The sequence below is a fragment of the Coturnix japonica genome, chromosome 27 (assembly GCF_054131305.1).
Source record: "Coturnix japonica strain WE chromosome 27, WE-NBRP24, whole genome shotgun sequence".
NCBI lineage: Eukaryota > Metazoa > Chordata > Aves > Galliformes > Phasianidae > Coturnix > Coturnix japonica.
Genome location: NC_140689.1, coordinates 1,367,280 through 1,388,424, shown reverse-complemented (window position 1 = coordinate 1,388,424; position 21,145 = coordinate 1,367,280). Strand labels below are relative to the sequence as shown.

The 21,145-nt window shown below is 54.2% G+C and overlaps 2 protein-coding genes and 1 pseudogene across 2 annotated transcripts; all 3 read right to left on the bottom strand.

The window, feature by feature from the left end:
- Positions 1-6,182: 6,182 nt before the first annotated feature.
- LOC146756343 (uncharacterized) lies at positions 6,183-7,750 on the bottom strand (annotated as a pseudogene).
- A 7,821-nt stretch (positions 7,751-15,571) lies between these two features.
- On the bottom strand, positions 15,572-17,277 carry LOC146756342 (SUN domain-containing protein 2-like). The gene is made up of 3 exons (XM_085524374.1): positions 17,017-17,277; positions 16,217-16,303; positions 15,572-15,679 (listed from the first exon to the last, which is right to left on the bottom strand). Exons 1-3 carry the CDS (start codon positions 17,275-17,277, stop codon positions 15,572-15,574), a joined length of 456 nt encoding a protein of 151 aa, XP_085380500.1.
- A 352-nt stretch (positions 17,278-17,629) lies between these two features.
- On the bottom strand, positions 17,630-19,482 carry LOC146756341 (SUN domain-containing protein 2-like). The gene is made up of 5 exons (XM_085524373.1): positions 19,391-19,482; positions 19,196-19,245; positions 18,640-18,680; positions 18,255-18,436; positions 17,630-17,751 (listed from the first exon to the last, which is right to left on the bottom strand). Exons 3-5 carry the CDS (start codon positions 18,642-18,644, stop codon positions 17,630-17,632), a joined length of 309 nt encoding a protein of 102 aa, XP_085380499.1. The 5' UTR covers positions 18,645-18,680; positions 19,196-19,245; positions 19,391-19,482.
- Positions 19,483-21,145: the final 1,663 nt, after the last annotated feature.

Here is a 21,145-nt window from a genome sequence, read left to right as displayed (position 1 = left end):
TGCAAAATAAGTCTTTGCCAAATGGAGATAAATGACCAAGGTCAGCTCTCTCTACAAAGCAAGTTCTTTGTGACCACAGCCACAAACAGCAGTTCCATTCAAACTATCAGAATTCTTTCTTCCATCCCAGGATTGTTCTTCAATCACAGGCCTTCAGGTCCCCGACAAAACTCCCTGAGAATGTCACCCCAGGAATGTCACTCCAGTGTTACTCCCTGATATCCCCCCGCAGTGATAACCCAACACCACCCCCCGCCATCACTCCTGAACATCACCCCTGTGTCACCCCAGCATCACCCCGGCAACATCACCCCCCCGCAATACTCCCACATCACCCCCCACCATCACTTCCCAACATCACCCCCACAACGTCACTCCTTGATGATAAACTCCAGTGATACCCCAGCAGCATCACTTCCCGATGTTACCCCCCAGCGATACCACAACATCAGCCAACAGCATCACCCCCAGTAGCATTGTGATGTGAATCCATAGTGAATTGATGTGAATCCTGAGTGTACCCTCAGCTCCACTCCTGTTTCAGGGTATGTTTGGGTCTGACTGACAGGATGTCTCAGGAGCAGACACAAGCAAACTGTACTCGGAGCAGCACAGAGGGTTATGAGCTGCTCAGTTTTCTGGGCTCCACCAGAAGAGGGGTGGACAGAAGGGACAGGGAGGTGAACGTTCCTCTCTACTCTGCCCTTGGGAGGCTCCATGCGCCCATGGTCTGGAGCCCCCAATACAAGAAAGACAGAGAACTGTTGGAGAGGGTCCAGAGGAGGGCCAGGCTGAGGGAGCTGGGCTTGTTCAGCCTGGAGAAGAGAAAGCTGCAGGGTGACCTCATTGCAGCCTTTCAGTACCAAAAGGGAGCCCATAAACAGGAGGGGAGTCAACTCTTGGAAAAGGTAGATAACAGCAGCACAAGGGGAAATGGTTTGAAGGTGAAGGAGGGAAGACTGAGGTTGGATGTCTCAGAGTGGTGAGGTGCTGGAACAGCTGCCCAGAGAGGCTGTGGATGCCCTGTCCATCCCTGGAGGTGTTCAAGGCCAGGTTGGATGGGGCCCTGGGCAGCCTGGGCTAGTATTAAGTGGCCCTGCCTGTGGCAGGGGGTTGGAGCTTCATGATCCTTGAGGTCCCTTCAAACCCGGGCCATTCTGTGTGATCTGTGTGAATTCAATTCAGCATACACACCATCACAAACACACACAGACATCCATTGCACATAATCCCAGTAAGCAAGAAGCAGAAACTCCCTAAGCAAGCGCACCCTTACATATCGCCACTGAGAGATGGCAAACAGCTGAAAAGGAGGGAGAAGGACCATGCTGGTGTTGGATGCAATAGGCATTGCCAGCAGGGCATCAAATGCTTCCAAGGGCACTTCTCCTCTCTCCCCCGATGCTTTTCCCAGGGCCTGCAGGCTTTTTTGCACTTGAATGCTGAACCCACGTGGCCAGCACATGATGCCTGTAAAGACAGAAAGACAGGGTGGTCTTAATTATTACTTGGGATGTTTGAGTTATCTGCTCTGCCACCTGCATTGCAGAATAAGCAGCCAAAAACTGTTTTTCAGTCATACTGTACCTTTTTTCTGCTCTGTGCCAAACTTAAGACCAGAACCCAGTGGGCTGAAACAGAATTTTGGCACTGCTACAGACAGGAGCCAAACCCAGCTTGAGTCGCATGCATCTAGTTCAGCTGGAAGGGTGGGATCAATTACACCCAGTGCTGGGGCCTGTTGAACAGCTGGTTTTGCTTCCTGGAACGCCTCTTCTTCCATTCTGCCCCAGACCCATTTTTGGCCTGTCTTTGTGAGTGTGCCTCAGCAGCTGTGCTAGGTGGGCTCTAAAGGAACGTCAGCATCTCAATATACCCAACAGTTCCTGCAGCTGCCATGGCACGGCAGGGACTGGGAATGCCTCAACCTTGCCTATTATTGCACTGACCAAATGACATCCAGGAATTTTACCAACAAAGCCGGTCCTTGCACTTTTGGTGGGTTTAAGGCCTGCCCTTTTTCTTGTAAGTGAGCAGGTAACGAGCGTGCTGCCTTTCCTAATCACAGAATCATAGAATCGCTCAGGTTGGAAAGGACATTAAAGATCATCGAGTCCAAGCAAAACCCCACCATCCTACCCTAACTATCAGCCCTCTGCTAAATCATGGCCCTGAGCACCACGTCCAAACGTGGTTTTTATACACACCCAGGGATGGTGACTCAACCACCTCCCTGGGAAGCCCATCCCAGTGCTTAACAACCCTTTCTGTCAAGAAGTTTTCCCTGATATCCAACCCAAACTTCCCCTGGTACAACTTGAGGCCATTTCCCCTTATCCCGTCACCCATCACCAGTGAGAAGAGAGCAGCCCCACTCTCGCTGCAGTCACCTTTCAGATATTGGAAGAGAGCAATCAGGTCTCCCCTCAGCCTCCTTTTCCCCAGACTAAACAGCCCCAATTCCTTCAGTTGCTCCTTGTAGGCCTCCAAGCCCTTCGCAAGCCTCGTTGCCCTTCTCTGGACCCGCTCCAGCACCTCCATGTCCTTTCTGTACTGATGTGCCCAAAACTGAACACAGAACCCCAGGTGAGGCCTCACCAATGCTGAGTTCAGGGGCAGGATGACTTCCCTAGTGCTGCTCACCACACCATTCCTGATACAAGCCAGGATGCCATTGGTCCTCTGGTCCACCTGGGCACACTGCTGGCTCATATTCGGCCGAATGTCCATAGCACACCAAGGTCCCTTTCCATCAGGCAGCTTCCCAGCCACACCTCCCCAATCCTGTAGGGTTGCCTGGGGTTGTTGTGACCAAAATGGAGGACCCAACACTCAGCCCTATTGAAACTCATTCTGTCATTGACAGCCTTACCTTCATCCACTACATGGGTCACCTTGTCACAGAATGAAATCAGGTTTGTCAGACAGGATCTACCGTTCATAAACCCATGCTGACTGGGCCCGATCCCCTGGGTGACCTTTAATTAGTCCATGATTGCTCCTGAGATTATCTGTTCCATAACTGTTCCTGGCACCGAGGTGAGGCTGATAGGTCTGTAGCTGCCAGGATCATCTTTCCAGCCCTTTTTGAAGATGGGCATCGCATTTGCCAGTCTCCAGTCCACCATGACATCCCTGGTTATCCAGGACTGCAGAAGAATAATGGAGAGTGGCTTGGCAACCACATCTGCCAACTCCCTCGGCACTCCAGGGTGCAATCACATCCGGACCCGTGCACCTGTGAGCATCCAGCTTTCAGAGCAGCTCCAAAAGCATGGGATGAGCTTTGAGAACTCTGGTCTTCTGGGGGAGGATGGGGCTTGCCTCTCAGTGAAGGGGAAGACCATCGTCAGCAGCAAGCTTTCCAGTGCAGTCAAGAGTTTTAAACAAGAATCACCAGGGGAGGGAACCCATCCCACCCTGAGGCTGCTGATGGCAATGGGTGCCCTGGGTCTGGAGCTGGATCGCAGGCCAGGAAGACAGCACCTCAAGTGCAGGATAAGGGAACTCCTACTGGTCAGTCAGCCTCACCGGGAGCCCAGCTCAAATGCCCGCACACTAACACATAGAGCATGGGGAGCGAGCAAGAGAGTTACAGGTGTGCGTGTGCCTACAGGGCTATGACGTAATGAGAGAGAGGTGGGATGGCTCTCACGATTGAAATGTCGGAATAGAGAGGTATAAACTCTTAGGAAGGACAGGCACGGCAGAAGGGAATTGCCCTCCACATCAACAACCAGCTGGAGCCCATGGAGCTTCACCTGAGGATGGCTGAGGAGATGACAGAGAGTGTTTGGCTTAGGGCTAAAGGGAAGGCAGAGGAAGGAGACATCGCAGTGGGCGCTGGACCAGGAAGACTGAGTGGATGAGGCCTCTATAAACAGATAGGTACAGCCAATGGCATCCTGGCTTGCATCAGAAACAGTGTTGCCAGCAGGAGCAGGGAGGTGATTGTTCCCCTGTACTCAGCACTGGTGAGGCCCCACCTCGAGTACTGTGTCCAGTTTTGGGCCCCTCACTGCAAGAAAGACATTGCGGCCCTGGAACGTGTTCAAAGGAGAGCGACAAAGCTGGTGAGGGGTCTGGAGCACAATGGGGCCATATGAGGAGAGGCTGAGGGAGCTGGGAATGTTCATCCTGGAGAAGAGGAGGCTCAGGGGAGACCTCATTGCTCTCTATAACTTCCTGAAGGGAGGCTGTAGTGAGCTGGGGGTCGGCCTCTTCTCTCGTGTCATTAGTGATAGGAGCAGATGGAATGGTTTCAAGCTACAGCAGGGGAGATTCAGGCTGGACATGAGGAAGTATTAATGCTCAGAAATGGTGGTCAGGCACTGGAATGGACTACACAGGGAGGTGGTGGAGTCGCCGACCCTGGGGGTGTTCAAGGAAAGACTGGATGTTGTGTTGAAGGACATGGTTTAGTGGGAGCTATTGGTAATAGGTGAACAGTTGGTCTGGATGATCATGTAGGTCTTTTCCAACCTTGGTGATTCTGCAGTTCTCTATGGGGTTTATATGGTTCTCTATGGGGCTGTATGTGGTTTCTATTATTGTGGGATGTTGTGTTGAGGGACGTGATTTAGTGGGAGCTATTGGAAATAGGTGAATGGTTGGAATGGATGATCTTGTAGGTCTCTTCCAACCTTGGTGTTTCTGTGATTCTCTATGGGGCTCTATGGGGTTTCAATTCATAGTGGATGTTGTGTTGAAGGACATGGTTTAGTGGGAGCTACTGGTAATAGGTGAACGGTTGGACTGGATGATCTTGTCGGTCTTTTCCAACTTTGGTGATTCTATGATTCTCTGATTCTATATGGGACTCTGTGGGTCTGTATGGGGTTTCTATTATTATGGGATGTTGTGTTGAAAGAACCAAGAAAGAAAGCCTTGGCGGCAGCAGCAACCTTGGAGGACTTGCAGGCAGCAGCTGCAGAGCTCGGCTTCCATCCCAGGCGGGCTGAGCCGTGCAGGAGGTGATGAGGAAGAGGTCGGTCCTTGGTTGCCATGGCAGCTGGGCAGAAGGAGAAAAGCCTTGTTGAAAAGGTGAGATGGATGGGCTGCTTGGTGGGATCTGCCTTCCATTTGGGATCCTCAGAGAGGAATCACAGAATCACAGAATTATCAAGGTTGGAAAAGACCTAGAAGATCATCTAGTCCAACCAGGAAGGGAAAAGACAACACAGCGTGTGAGAATAGGGACTAATGTGAAGGGCATTAACAGTACAAGGGGGAGAAAAAACAGGAAGGGGATGATAAATGATACAGGCAACGGGAAATGGAGCAAAGGAAAAGCAAAGCAAGAAGCATAGTGCATCCATCTAACAGTTCTCTTCTTAGAGCAGGGTTGTGCTCAGATAATGTGAGATATTTGGATAGAATAGGAACAATCCAGGTCTGAATGAGAGGACTTCAGTAGCTCAGTGACCCCACGGGGATGGAAGCCATGGGAATCCATGGGGAATCTCTGGGCGGTGGGCTGGTTACAGGGCAGAGCTGGGAGCATCTGGACCCAGAGGAACACAGCCAGGCATGGGAGGAGGATTTAAAGCCAGGTGAGGGAGAAAAAATGGATGGTCAGCAATCCAGAACTGAAGGCAAGGAAATGCTGAGCAGGACTCACCAGGCACCCATCGGCCCCAAGGAACAACTTCCATTTAAACCTGAAGCGAGCGGCCAACTGTCCCATCCGTGTGCTGGGCTGGCTCCAGAGCCACAGCCCAGCTGTGAAAGCCTTCCTCCTCCTCCTTCCTCCTCATCTTTCCTCCTCATCCTTCCTCCTCATCCTTCCTCCTCATCCTTCCTCCTCATCCTTCCTCCTCATCTTTCCTCCTCATCCTTCCTCCTCCTCCTTCCTCCTCCTCCTTCCTCCTCATCCTTCCTCCTCATCCTTCCTCCTCATCTTTCCTCCTCATCCTTCCTCCTCATCCTTCCTCCTCATCCTTCCTCCTCATCTTTCCTCCTCATCCTTCCTCCTCATCCTTCCTCCTCATCCTTCCTCCTCATCCTTCCTCCTCTTCCTTCCTCCTCATTCCCATGAAAGACAAATCTAAACCCCAAAACCTTTTGCAAGATCTCTGATTTTCCTCCATATCATCCCAGTTGTTCAGTGTGACACCAGACCCGGACTCAGATGTGAACGATGCAAACCATTTATTTAAGATCTTCCTATTCCTTACATACATTCACAAGTCCTTTTTTTTAACCTTCCCACCCACCCTCACAACTTTCCCCCCCTCCTTCATTCCACAAGCAGTCCCTAAGCATGCAGGCATGCAGGAGCTCATCCAGCCGGAGCCAGGAGCCGTTCCTTTTGCTCTCCTCATCTTCCAGAGACGCCCTTGGTTCTCAGCCTTGCTTCCACCTGCTATCTCGCTCCGATGGCCTTTCCTTGCATCCCCACGCTCACAAGGCTGATTGTTTTCTGTAACAGGAGAGGAACTCTTCAACAACAGGGCAGGTTTGGGGAGCTCTTTGCCCACACACAGACCCCATCGGACACTTCAGCTCAGGATGCTGAGGGCAGGGCAGCCATTTCACTCCCTCTCTCTCCCTTCCCCCTCGGTGTCCAGCTGCACTGTTTTGCCCCTGAGTGACCCCCCCACCCCCAAAACCCTTTTCTTCCCATCAGGGAACTGGAGGAGCTTTGAGCTGGAAAGCAGTGGGTTCCTCTCCAACCCAGAGCAGACTCACACTTAGCTGGGCCTTCCACATGCTGCAGAATCAGCCTCAGTGTGCTGGGTGTGCCAATAGAGCACAGCGTGGCATTGGAGGAGGAGGAACTCTCTAGTGATGCAGCAGCCCAAGGCTGAAGGGAATTCAGCCATCCCATCCCTCAGTGCCAAGGGGTCTCAGGAGGGTCCCCCCACCCCATTCCTCCACCCCTGCTTTCCTACAGGGGTATGGCAACCTACAATGATACGGGTAGGAATCACTCACCTCTTTTGTGCCCTGTCTCGGGACTGTTGGTGGCGCTTGAAGCTGAGTGGTGGTGGCATCAAAAGGGAGGTGTTGTAGATGGGCTTCTCAGGCAGGCTGCCCTCAGATCTCGATGGCGATTCAATCACTATCTTGGGTATTATCCATGGAGGCCGGGCTGCATGAGGGCCACTCAGCTCTGCTATGTCTGCCTGCAGCACTCTGCCATCACTGAGGTTTTTCTCTGCTCCTCGTCCTTCTCTGATGCTCTGAGATCCCACTGCCTGTGCTCCACCTGCCTTTGGTACTGGAGCTTTGGCTGTGGATTTGCCCACAGACTGGCTCATCGCTGTTGGTCTCACCACCCCTCTTTCTTCTTTCCAGCTCTGAGGCTGTGCTGGATGCATTTCTGACACCTTCCCTTTGGTGCTGAGTTTACTCTGAAGCTGGCTGCTCAGTGCTGGCTTCACTGCTTGTTTTCTGACCCACTGAGCTTCAGCAGCCTGAGCCCGACCCAACCCTTGTGCCAGAGCTCTGGTTGTCTTTCCCATCACATTGGCTGCTCAGCACCGGCTTTGCTGCTGCTCTTCCTTCCTTGCAGCTATGAGGTTTCACTCCATGAGTGCGGCCTGGCTCTGCTGCTTTACTTTGTGCTGTCAGCTTGTGCTGACCTTGGCTGCTCAGTGCTGGCCTCATCGCACCTTGTTCCTCTGTGCACCTGTGGGCTTTTATTGCCCGTGCTGGACCCGTGGGTGGTGCAGTGCTTTTAGTCGTGCCTTCGCTCTGGGTTTTTCTGGGCACGGCCATCTTTTTGGGTGAAGACACCGCCGGAACTGCTGGAACTTGACTGAAAGAGCAGAGCAGAGCAGAGGAGATGCTTTACAGTGCATGACGTCTTTGGGGCCACATCCTGCAGCCACCTTTGGGGCCACATCCTGCAGCCTTGGCTGCAGCACAGCCTTCCCCAAGCACAGTTCACAGGCTGCCTTTGGGCTCTCTCGAGGGCCAGAAAGGGATCAGCCCTGTGATCTCACAGCAGCCACATCCCACCCCTCCATGCTCTGCACTCAGAGGTGCCAGACAGCCCCAGGCAGTGGGGCGGGAGAATGGGCTCTTGCTGGGTCAGCCCCATGAGGATCCCAACCCTGCAGCATCTCAGGCACGGACTCAGATGTGAACGATCCAAATCGTTTATTACGAGTTCTCACATCCCTTATATACCTTCACACGTTGTTATTTTGTAACTTTCCCATCCGCCCTTACAACTTTCCCAAACACCTTATATGTCAACAAAGCATTCTACAAAACACTTTTCAACTGTCCATGCAGGCACATATCCAATCAGAGCTGTGAGACTCTTCTTCTCCTTGCAGAGGTGTCCTTGATTCTCATGCTGTTTATCTTGCTCCACAGCTGCTGCCCTGAACAGCTTTTCTTGTATTCCCACACAACCCCGAGCACCCAGCCTCACCTGGGCACAGAGCTCTTCTTCTGGTCCACCCTTGTTGTGGGAAGAGAGCCTCTGCCTCCTCTATGGGCAGTGCTCCATCGGCCGGGTAATGCTGGCAGATTAGGGATTTTTCCTGGCCCTGAGAAAGAGAGATCTCATCAGAGGGGATTCGCTGTCAAACCGCCATCTCTGGGACGTGCAGGGCTGCTCAGGCCTGTCCCAAACCATCCAGGGGGGCCGCTCTGCTTCCCTGGCAGATGATCTCTCCCTCCAGGGATATCTGTCCCTCTTGCCCAGCTCCTCCTCTCAGGGTGCAGCTCAGATTTGGGCCTGCCTTCCTGACCTTTGCTTTGGGAAAGAGGAGCTGGGTGATGTCTGTGAGCTGACAGCCTCTTCTAGGGACTCATTGCCCAAGGGGAGGACGAGGACAAGGATCCCCCCCCTCCTGCTGTACCCAGGGATGGGGGCATGTGGGAACACCCCATCCTGCACCTTAGATTTCATGAGGCATCCTCATTTCATCAGGCCAACACGTGGCTGGGAGAGGCGTGAATCTCTGCATGAGTTGGAGCCATTGGGTGATCACTGAGTGGGGCTTTTCCCATGGCAGCTTGGTTGTGTGGGGGGCATGGAAAGGAGCTGGCTGCTGCTTTACCTTTCTTGTCCCGGCCAAGAGGTGGCAAACCCAAACCCTCTGCTTTCTCCATCTTGCCCTCACCAGGCACTTCTCTGGATGCTTTGGATGGTTTCCTGGGAGGTGGTTTGGGAACAAACTCCAACTGAAACCTGTACAGAAGGAGAGGATGGAGGTGTGACCCAGCAGCTCTTGCTGCCCACCGGGATTGCCTGCTCACAGTTTGATTTTCACACTGCATCAAAGTCCAGCATTCCCCACAGCTGCCTGTGCCCCAATTTCAGGGGCTATGCTGGGAAATGAGGTCACCCAGCTGAGAAATCCAGGCCATGAAGGGAAGACAACATAACCTAAATTCCTTCATCTCTCCCATCAGATCTACCTGACAGAAACCAATGCAGCTCTGGGACGTGTAAGTAGGTCCCAGGGGTGGATTCTCAAAGTGCCCACCTCTGGAGAGAAGGTAAAAGCTCCAGGATGGAATGCTGTGGATCATCTGGTCCATTATAGTTCCCTAAGCAACAGCACGACCTGAGACCTGAGCTGTCAGCAGACCCCAGGAGAGCCTGACATGCTGACTTCAAGAGCAAACACCCCGCTGGTTGTGGAGCTGGGTAAAGGTCCCATGCCCAGATTTGGTGTCTCTATCCACCCTGCTTAACCCCCCCCCCATGTGGGGTCACCTGTCGGGTCTGATTCACACACACGGTCAGGCTTCCTCAGGTAAACCAGCAGTCTCTATGGGGTAATGCCATCATTCCATGGGACTGCAGGCAGCTGCATTACTCGGGTTCTTGGTTAATGGTGCATCCTTTGCAGACAGTGCAGTTATGACTGGCAATCCAGGCAGACTTACAGCACCAAATGAGGCATCCCCCCTGTCACGGAGTACTCTCTAGAGCTCACTCCGGGACAGTGGGCACAAACCCGGGGCAGCAGGAACAAAAGCCCCCCCCCCCTTTTCTCTCACAGCACGGTACGGCACAGCGCAGCGCGGCCCGGCCCGGCCACGTGCGTTTTGGGAGAGAGGAAGGGAAGGGAGATTGCGATTAGGTCTAACAGAAAAATGAAGGAGAAAAAAGGTGATCTGAGAACGAATGGCAGTTTAATAACCTAATAACACTAAACAACAACAACAGAGTTTCAAGAAAGAGAATACCAAGTCCCCAATCTCACCGATGGAGCTGTGGAAGGCAGGAAGCTCTGACCACGTTGTCTCCTCGCAGGGAGCCGGGCCAGCAACCCCATCCCCTTCCCCACTTCCCCTCCGGTGCCACTCCCCACATGCCCGTTTAAGGCAGTCCACAGAAAAAAAAACTTGTCCCCTTTACTCCCATTATTAGGCCTGGTGTTCTGATGTGGAATACCAACACCAACCAAATTACAAAACCATAACACCCCCAGAGCTCAGCCTCCCCTCAGCCCCTCTGATGGCTGAGGACAAGCTGGAACACAGGAGGCTTTATTATCTGCCACCAGACTTGTCTGCCCATCCCACATGACAGCACGGAAACAACACTGGCTGCCCTGAGTCTTCATGGCAGGAACGCCGTGGTCACAAGGAGGAAACAATAGCAAAGGAGAGCTGAGCAGCTGCGCTGAGCAGAGGCTCCATCCACAAACATACTCACTCAGGAAAGACAACGACTCGGCCAGAGAGTGTCAGGGAGGCCACCGCTGCCACCCGGGACACCACCATGTCCAGCAGCCAGGGCGCCTGCAGGGGAGGAGCAGGGAGGGGGTGGAACATCCTTGTGATGGCTGAAGCACTCGGGAGCGGAGGGAGAGCTGACAGCACCATAGCTCTCTTGGCTGCCCGTACAGCTGGCTGGGTCCTGGCAGGCCATATGCAAGCAGGTTAAGGGCTGTGGGACTGAGCTTCCACCCTTAGAAGCAAACAGACACTGCTTGCTCTTGACTCACCCTCTGGTCTTGCAGGGTTTCACAGTGATAAGGTCTACCAAAGAGTCTGATAAGCTCCTTGGTGACTTGCTCACAGTTACATCTACCCCCACAGTTCTCTTCCATTGTAAGCTTAGAAGAGAGAACTGCAGGCTCCCAGCCCTGACACCCCACAGTGCAGAGGGGAAACAACCCGCAGTGCTCCGGGCAAGTGCTGTGAGCTGTCACAGCTCTCCAGTGGGGGGATGGGGCCCATTGGAACCAACCCATTCATTGTGAGCATTAAACACATTAAGTATTGAAGTTCAGCTTGGAGCTGCTCAGGCTTCCATTCCTGTCCTACTTGCAGTGAAGTGAAACCCTCCAGGCAGCATCTGGTTGGTCCATTATGGAGTGGGAGGGAGAAAATCCTCCTGTGGCACCTGTTAAGAACTGTTTGTGCTTTGAGTTTTCCTTTCTAGATGAGGATGGACACGTCAAACCACCAGGAGTAGCCATGGAGGGTTGGAAATAGCACAGCTGATTATTGGGATCCTGGAAAGAAAGAATGCGTCCCTCTGCCTGCATTGACCCCAGCAGAAGGTACACGCAGATCCCAAACTCACCCAGTTATCTTCAGTGTGAACAGCGGGCTCAGTGGCATTTCTTGGGATGCTCGAAATGAAATTGAGACCATCAGACCCCCAAAAGACAGCAGTGTTTGGGTACCCCCCCTCCCCCTCCAGCCCCCCATTCTTGTGCCCCAAAGTGCTCCCAGCAAGGGAGAAGGGAGATGGGAGCTGGGCTCAGGGAAACAACCAGAGCAGCGACAACGATCTAAGGAGGAAGACTTGCTTTACTAACTGTGATACTGGAATGTAAGAGAACACAATAGAATACAATCTAATTGAAACTGAGGTGCTCTGGGACGTGTAGTTCTTCTCTGTGCTCTACAGGATGTTGTGAGGTGGGATACCAGTAGCAGGAAGTATAAATCCATGACAGCTGGGCTGGAGAGGAGTTCCCAGCTCCATTGGGTCTCCTCCATGACTAAGGCCTCCCCTTTCCTTGGTCTTCCCCATGTTGGGGTTCCCTATTTTTTAGGGATCCCCGTTTTTTGGGTCCTTCACTTTTAGGGGTTCCCCTATTTGGGTTGACTGCCCCATTTTGGGATCCCCCATATTTGGAGTCCCACACTTTTAGGGTCCTCCATTTTTGGGAGTCCCCTCTTTGGGGTCTCTCCCTTTTGGGGGGTCACACTGTTTTTGGAGTCCCCCATATCTGGGGTTCCTCATTTCTGAGGTCCCCCCTTTTTGATTTCCCCCATTTTTAGGGCCCCACACTTGTGGGGTCCCCCACTTTTTGGGGTCAATTTTTATCAACCTTCCGACACAAACCATCCTATGGCTCTGTGACCTTCAAGGACCCTTTCAACACAAACACTGCACCCACTCCAACACTGACCATTGGGCCTGGCAGCAAATAACCCTTTGCTGACCCAGGTGGAAAAGGATTCCTCCCTTTAACACTGAGTGGGACCATCCATGCAGAACTGCCAAATGGGGCAGCCCTTTATCAGCACCCCAATGCCAAATGGGGCGGCCCTTTATCAGCACCTCAGAGCCAACAGCTGTAGCTTTGTGCCTCACCAAATGACAGAGTGCTTTCAGGGCTGCGCTGGGTGAGGGGGGGAAGCAAATTGGGACCAAAAAAAGCTCTTTTAGGGACTTTCTGAAGGCAGCAAAAGCGCTGTGGTGGTGCTAGGGGGGTTGGCAGCCATCGGTGGGGGACTGTCTGCATCAGCACAGTGGAAAGGATCTGAGAGGAGGGATGGGTAGAGATCCCAGCTCAGCAATGCAGGCAACCCCCGTCCGACACACCTCTGCTCCCAGGGTTCAAACTACAGGGGGCTTCAAACTACATCAGAACGGGGGAGGGATCAAATGAGCTGAAAATGAGCGCAGGGCAGCCATGATGGGATTGGGGTGAGGTGGGGGCTGAGCTGAGCTGCATCCACAGCAAAGAGGAGGAAATGGAGGGCACTGAGCAGCAAAACATGCTGCTCAGTGCCCTCCAAAACAGCAAAACACCAGTCGGCATGGTGGGAACGTGGTGGGATTGCTGCTGTGGCCACAGTGCTGCAATGGAGGGCTGTACAGGAGGGAGAGGGGAGGATGGAGGGGCGGTGGTCCCTCTGTGGGGGCGGTGAGGCTGAATGTGTATGGGTGAGGATAGGGGGGAGGGCTGAGATGGTGGACATCAGGGTGGGGTCTGAGATGGGATGGAGGGATTGAAGAGGGGTTGGATGAGCAGATGTGTGACTGTCAGCCCTGGTCCTCATGAGGGGCTTCACCTCCCCTCACCTGTGCTGCACAGAATCGGCAGTGGGGGGGGGGTGGTTATGGGGTGTAGGGATGAATTGGGAGAGATGAACTGGGAGATTCCCTGAGGCTCTGGGAGCAAAAAAGAGTCCACTTTGTTAGGAAGAAGCTCAGCTTGGGCTCAACTCAGCCATTGGGTGAAAGGGAAGAAGAAAGTCTACCATAGAGATATTAAGAGTGAGAGGAGGACCGAGGAGAACCTCAGTGGGATGAGAAGTAGCTCCATTCTGTATTGGATGTGGTGGAGAACCTCCACTGGATGAGGAGAACCTCCATTGTATGAGAAGAACCTTTTTTGGATGAGGAGAACCTCCATTGGATGAGGAGAACCTCCTCTGGATGACAAGAACCTCTATTGGATGAGGAGAACTGCCTTTGCACAAGGAGAACCTCCACTGGATGCAGTGAGGATATGAGCACTGCAGGTAAGGAAAGGGCTGAGGGTCTCAAGGCCATCATCTTTATGTCCACCTATAGAAGTGGGAGCAGTTCTCCTCGGGGCACTCCACTCTTGGAGCTGGAAGGGGTGGATGGGGAGCAGAATTAACCACCCCAAACCTCAAGATCTGAGAGGAAACAGAGACCAGCTGCTCCACCTGGACTGCCAAAAGTCCATGGGGCCATATGGGATCCAACCCAGAGTGCAGGGGGAGCGGATGGAGGTGACAGCTGAGATGCATTCCATCCTCTATCATCATTTACGGCCAACTGGAGAGGTCCCAAAGGACTGCAGGATCAGACCCAGCCAGGATGGGATGGTGAAGGGCAGATCCTGATTGACCAATGGGACCTCCTATGGGCTGCTGACCCAGCTGGGCTGTCGCTGCGGTCCCTCTGTGCTCAGCACTCAGTGCTGTGTTCATCTCTGGGCTGCAGTAGGACATGGAGGAGCGTGTGTAGAGAAGGGAATGGAGCCATGAGGGGTCTGGAGAACCTGATGGGCCTGATGGGGAGCGGCTGAGGGAGCCAGGAAGGGTCAGTGTGGAGAAGAGGAGCACAGGGGAGACCTCAAGGCTCCTGAGGGAGGTTGTGATGAGCTGGGGGTTGGTAACAGTGATAGGATTGGAGGGAACGGCCTCGAGTTGTGGCAGGGGAGATTCAGGCTGGACATGAGTCCATAGTGCTGCTCCAAAGGAGTGGTTGGGTGCTGCAATGGGCTGCACAGGGGGTGGTGGAGATGGAGATGCCGCACTGAGGGCCGTGGTTGAGTGAGAGCCATTGGTGATGGGTGGATGGTTGGAGTGGGGGAGCTCAGAGGGCTTCTCCAACCATGGTGATTGTGGATGGGGGATTGAGGGGGGTCACGGAGAGTGGAAGAGGATCAGAATGGGGGAATAGGAGGGATGGGATGGGGTGGGAGAGAAGGGACCTTTGGGTAGGAATAGGGGAACTCACTGGAGTGATTCAGGGGAGACAACAGGGGACTCTATGGGACAGAATGGGGGACTGAAAGGGATATTAGAAGGGGGAAAAGGATCGGAATGGGGACTAGGAGGGCTGGGATGGGGTGGGAGGGAAGGGACCCTTAGGGTAAGAATAGGGGGAGTCACTGGGGGGGACAGAGGACCCTGGTGGACAGAATGGGGTGTTTCTTGGAGGGTGGGGAGGTGGATAGGGGACTCTAGGGGTCAGAATGGGGGACTGGGGGGGGGTATGTTGGTGGAGGGAGAGGATCAAAATGGGGGAATAAGAAGGGTGTGATGGGGAGGTGTTGGGGAAGGGACCCTGGTGGTCAGAATGGGGATAGGGCACTGAGGTAGGGGGGGAGTCAAAGAGGGCTGTAGTGATCACAATGGGGGAACTGGAGGGGAGGGGGGCTCTAAAAGTCAGATGGGAGGGGGACCAGGGGGGAGAGTGTGACCCTGGGGGTCAGAGAGAGGGATGAGGAGGGCCGGGGGGGGGTGTTGTAGGCAAACTGTTGGGAGGGTGGAAAGGGGGGCAGTGAGGTACCCTGGATTGGGGGGAGGGAGGGGAGGAGCGCAGCACAGCTCCCCACACTGAGCAGAGGCCCTGAACACCACAGAGGCAGCACGGGGCCAACGCAGAGTGGCCCGCAGCCTCCACCCCCTTCGCCCCGGCCCCCTCCCCGGTGCCCCCCCGAACACCCACCCAACTCAGCCCCGCAGCTCCTCCCTCCCCCCAACCATCCTCGAGGTGGGCAGAAAGTTATCAACATCTCTTCATTGAATGATAAATCCTTAATTAAAACCCTCTGGTAGACATCAGAGTTTAGGGGTTTTTAGGGTTTATTAGGTGTTTTTAGGGTTTATTAGGGGCTTTTAGGGGTTTTTAGGGGTTTTATAGTGGTTTTTAGGGGTTGCCGTGGATTTCCACTCTGTAGACGCAGGTGTATTCCGCGTTCCCCCAGTTGCTCCGCACATCCAGTTTGATGCTACGGTAGGACTGAAGGGGCTTCTCCTGCCAATGCAAAGAGGAGAGGCTTTGTTATGGGCCGTAGAGGGACCAGTGCCCCATAGTGCCCCATAGATCCCACTGTTCGCCTCATAGATATAGGTAAACCTAACACACAGTCAATGATTTCCAGGAATTCGGATCCATATTCAACAGTTGTTTAGCATGCAGACCCCCCTCTTGTTATCGCCCATCTTATCAGTGTGGGAATCAAATGTTGTTTCTGCCTTTAGAACAAGAGAAGAATCTTTTCTTTCAAGGTCTCAGTATATAAGTGAAGCAGTTTGTAGTTATTTCAATGTCTCAGTATATAAGTGAAGCAGTTTGTAGTTATTTCAATGTCTCAGTATATAAGTGAAGTGGTAGCAGAGGAGAGGCTTTGTTATGGGCATGGGAATAGCCACGGCACAACAAGTGCTTCCAAAGGCTTCCAAAAGGGACCCCACGGGAGTCGGCCATGTTGAAGAGCAGAGGGTGGGCAGGAAAGCTCTTTCTTCCCATGCCCTGCAGGCAGCCCGGCCTCCCCCCTTGCACTTGCCATACCTGAACGTGGAAGGTCTGGGCGATCTCTCCGTCCATGTCATAAACAAACAACCCCAGGAGAGTTTCAACTTCGTCCTCATCCACTCCCTCAAAGACAAGAGATGATGGCGGTCACACTTAGGCAGGCCGTGCCATAAAGAACACACTGAGGCCAAAGGTGGGAGCCCTTCCAACCCTCCCTGTGCTCTGGCAGGATTGGAGCACAAAGGAGGGCGAACCAGAGTCAGGGCACGTGGAGCAATTGCTCCCAGCTGCTCAACCACAAAGAGCAGCAGAGGCTTTTGGAGACATGGAACCAACCGAGGGATTCAGTGCCCTCAGGCAGGATGCTCTGCAGCAGCCCACCACTGAAATTTGGGAGTTCCCAACAGTATATGGTCGTATGGGGCTCTGCTGGGTGTCTACCGTGTGGCTCTATGGTGCTCTATGAGCTCTTGTGTGGCTCTATGGGGTCTTACAGGGCTCTTTGTGGCAGTTATGGGGCTCTGCTGGGTGTCTGTAGGGCCCTTATGGGGCCCTGTTGGGTGCCTATGGGGCACCATGAGTTCTTTAGTTCTCTATGAGCTCTTGTGCAGCTCTATGGGGTCTTACGGAGCATTATGGGGTTCTATGGAGTGTCTGTGGGGGCTCTATAGGGCTCTCTGGGGTGTCTGTGGGGGTCTATGAAATCTTATGTTGCGGTTATGGTGCTCTTTTGGTTGTCTCTGGGGCTCTATAGGAGTTCAATGGGCTCTTATTGGGCTCTATGGCAAAGATTTTTCCTCGGGGCCCTCCAGAAGCAGCAGCAGGCGGAGACTTACCAAGATGGCAAAGTCTCTGGGGGCACTGCTGACACCCCCAGAGGGAGACACCGCCTTGGAGACGTGCCACACGGTGAAAGCCGTGGGCCAGATGTTCTCGGGCAGCTGGATGATGGCGTGGCCCCGAGATCCTTGGAAAGCCCAGCAGCTTCCAGCAGAAACATCGGGCTGAAAGGAGAGAGATGCGTCCATCAGTTGGGAGGCAGAGCTGGATGCTGGGCAAGGAGCACAGATCTTGTCTTCTATGTGGCTGCCCGTCATGGAACGCAACTCAAGGGACGGGAGGACAATATGCAAAGGTTTGCACAACAGCTCTGGAGTCAATTGCCTTTCTCTGCTTGCACAGAGCCGGCAGGGCATCCCTCCCCAGCATCTGTCAGCCCAGCACCCTCCCAACGCCGGTGTCAGTGATGTGGGGAAGAGTGTGGGCTGAGCAGAGCAGCTGGGCCAAAGAAAATGGATGTGCAGCCAGAATGAGGTGAGGATGGGGGGAAGGATGGAAGGGGAAGGATCGGGGGAAGAAAGGACTGGGGGATGGAGGGAGAGCCCGTATGGGGCTCTGTGGGGTGTCTGTGGGGGGAGGGGGGCGAAAGCAAAGGGGGGAAGCCCACAGTCAGCACTTCTCCTGCCATACCTGCAAGAGGGTCTCTGGGGACTTCGCGGAGGAAAAGAGGGGAGAAAGCCGGCCTTTCCCACCGTAACTCTTGGTTGTCCTCTCCGCATCAACAGTGGCACCTGAAATAAAGATGGACAGACGTGCACTGGGACGGCCCAGAGATGAGCTGAAGGAGGGAATGCTCATTCCCCAAAGCTCTTGGAGGGGCTCTGGGGTGCAGAATCCCTCCTGCTGTGTATGGGAACTGCTGAGTCCCGGCCTGAAGCGCTGATTGGGGAAAGGAGCCGGCCAGACCTGGGAGCAGAGGGGAAGGGTTTGTAAAGCCTCAGAGATGGGGGGTTTAGATGGGAAGTGAGGAGGAAATTCTGGACCCCCAGTGGACAGTGAGGCCCTGCAATGTGCTGCCCAGAGGAGCCATGGAGGCGCTGGAGACCAGGTTGGATGAAGCCCTGAGCACCTTGATGCAAAGCCCTGTCAGGGCAGGGAGTTGGGCTGGAATGGTCTTAAGGTCCCTTCAGACCTCAGCCAGACTAAAGCTCTGTGAGATATCTGTGACAGAAAGCAGAGCTGGGCAGGTTTTGGGGAGCGCAAAGCTGAGGGTAGTGAAGAGCTGTCTACATACCCAAGGATTTCAGAGCCCAGTTGGGCATCCAGTTGCTCTTTTCCACGGCTGCCTCCATTGCGTGCCGTGTCAGCTGCAGAATTTCCTCTCTCTTGAGTCCGTGGATCCCGTTCTCTTCCAGGACATCAGAGAGTGACTCGACAATGAGCTCCTTCCTGGCCGACAGCTGAACCAGTGGGTTCCTGAAGGCAAAGGCAAAGCAAGTCTTGTTCAGCAATGTCTACCCTGCAGGTCAGAGTTCCAGTGCCACGAGGTGAAGGATCCCGGGGGGTTGTGCCCTTCCTTATCCCCCAGCCCCTTTGGTTCCTTTGCTTTGCCGCATAGAGCACACAGCCAGCTGAGGCCATGCTGCAGAGCCAGGTGCATGGCAAGGAAGTGTCCTTACCCCATAGACAGGAGCTCTTGCCCAGGTCCTGCAGACACCACCTGGAAGAGAAAAGCATTGATGGGAGGAAGCATGAGGAGCATGGCCAGAGCTTCCAAAGCAGCTTCCCAGGGAGCCGCTGGCAGAATTTCCTGCTGCTTCCCAGCACTTTGCAGAGGACAGCAGCCTGTGGGCACCATGAGGCTCTTTGGTTCTCTTTGAGCTCTTGTGCAGCTCTATGGGGTCTTACAGAGCATTATGGGGCTCTACGAGGTGTCTGTGGGGGTTCTATATGGCTCTATGGGGTGTCAGAGAATCTGCTGCTTCTCCATTTGCTTTCCCATGCCCTCCAGACTCCCCAGTCCCACGGATGAGCCAAAGGCTCCTTCTTCCCACGCGCTGTTGCCTTCAGCTCCGTGCTGGGCACTGGGAAGATGCTGCCACACCAAAACCTGTCCTGCTGCCAAGGCAACCCCCAGCCCGGCTCCATCTCAGCAGCAATGAGCCCATGGCCAAACTGTCCCCACGGAGGCAGAAGGGCAGAGCTTTGGCCTCTGCCGCACAGCGCAGCACTGACCTGCAGGGCGTTCTCTCTCCAAACTCCCAATATCCAGAGGAAGGCTCCAGCTGTGGGGGACATCGGTCAGGAGAGACCATTAGTTTGCCAGAGTGCTCTCAGCACTGCAGCCCATTTCCCTCCTCCCAACCCAGCTGTGTGAGACAGTCCCGCTCCCCGGCTGTGCTGGGATGGCTTTGGGCGGGGAACACTCACCAGAAAGGACCACTAGAGGCAGGACGGGAGTCCTCCTTCCCCCCTCTTGGCCAACGCGTTGCCTAAGGGAGAGATCAGATGGTGGTTATCATGACCCAGCGCGGGGACACACACGGTCTGCTGGGATACTTGGAGCAGATGGCTGCCATGGCTTCCTCTGCCCAGCAGAGATGTGAGTCCAGGGAGGGCCCGTTAGCAAGAGCTGCTTAGTGCCACAGCACCCATGGGACACGTGAGAGTGAAGGGCTCTGCTGTGCCATGGGGGGCAGCAGCCTTGCCCCAGTCGGCTCTCCCCAGAGCAGGAGCAGGGCTGTGCCCACGGAAATGGAGTTTGGGCTGCCTGGCTGGAGAAAGCCCAGCAGCACGCAGCGGTTCTGGCTTCCCCTTCCCACATTCTGTCCCTGCTGCACCCACCTGCCCAGCTGGGCTGGCATTTTGGCTCCTTCACTCGCACAGACACAGAGAATAGCTTGCTCTCCTCCCAGGACACAAGCACCTCTCCACTCGCCTGCTCTGCACTCCTCACAGGACTGCAATGCTGCACAGCTCTGCAGCGTGGCTAAGCAGGATGGCAGGTTCTGATGTCATAATGGCTGACAGCTGTGAGGGCCAAGTGACGCCTTCTATGAGCTCACAGGGTGTGCCCAGGAGGGACAGACCCTGTGGGTTTGCCCCCAGCCCAAGGCTGGAATACCCTGTGCTCGGAGCTCCTTTGGATGCCCTGGTAAAGATGTCTGTGCCATTGCACAGCTGCTCCCATCCTGGGCACGGCCAGGCCGTGTGCTTCTGGTGGGGGCTGTGAGAGTCACAGACTCATAGAATGGCCTGGGTTGAAAAGGAACGTAATGTCATCCACTTCCAACCCCCTGCTGTGTGCAGGGTCGCCAACCAGCAGCCCAGGCAGCCCAGAGCCACATCCAGCCTGGCCTTGAATGCCTGCAGGGATGGGGCATCCACAGCCTCCTTGGGCAACCTGTTCCAGTGCATCACCACCCTCTGGGTGAAAAACTTCCTCCTAAGATGCATCCTAAACCTCCCCTGTCTCAGTTTAAAACCATTCCCTCTTGTCCTATCACTGCCCACCCTAGCCATGGAGTTATCTGGATCAATCTATGTCCATAACAGGGGGCTAGTTGGCCTTTGGGCTCCCCGGCCCCCAGTAATGGGAAGGGAAAGGGGTAGGGAGATGGGAGCTGGGCTAAGGAGACAAACAGAGCAGTGGCAATGATCTAAGGAGGAAGACTTACTTTACTAACTACGATGTCGGGATGCAAGATTACACAATATAATACAGTCTAATTGAACCTGAGGGCCTCTTGAATGTGTAGTTCTTCTCTGAGCTCCACAGGTTGTGATGAGGTGGGAAACCCATAGCAAAAGGCACAAATCCATGACAGCTTGGCTGGGGAGGAGTTCCCAGCTCCAGCGCTGCCTTCCATGGTGCTGCTGTGAAAGGGTGGATGAATTTGGAACCTGGAAATGCCAATTTTGGGGGTTGGAGACGAAATTTGGGACTGGGGAGGGGGTGGGGAAGGAGGATCCCTCGGGAATAGAGATGGAGAGGAATGGGCTTGGATTTCAGTGCCAAAGGGGTAATGTTGGCCCAAGGGGACACACAGAATCATAGAACGAACCATCCCTGGTGGGAACAAAGCCACAAAGCGCCATCTTCACCACTGATGGGAGGGGAGCTGTCAATGGGGACACCAAAACCATGACAAACAGCAGCAACGATCTGAGGAGAAACAAAGGGAT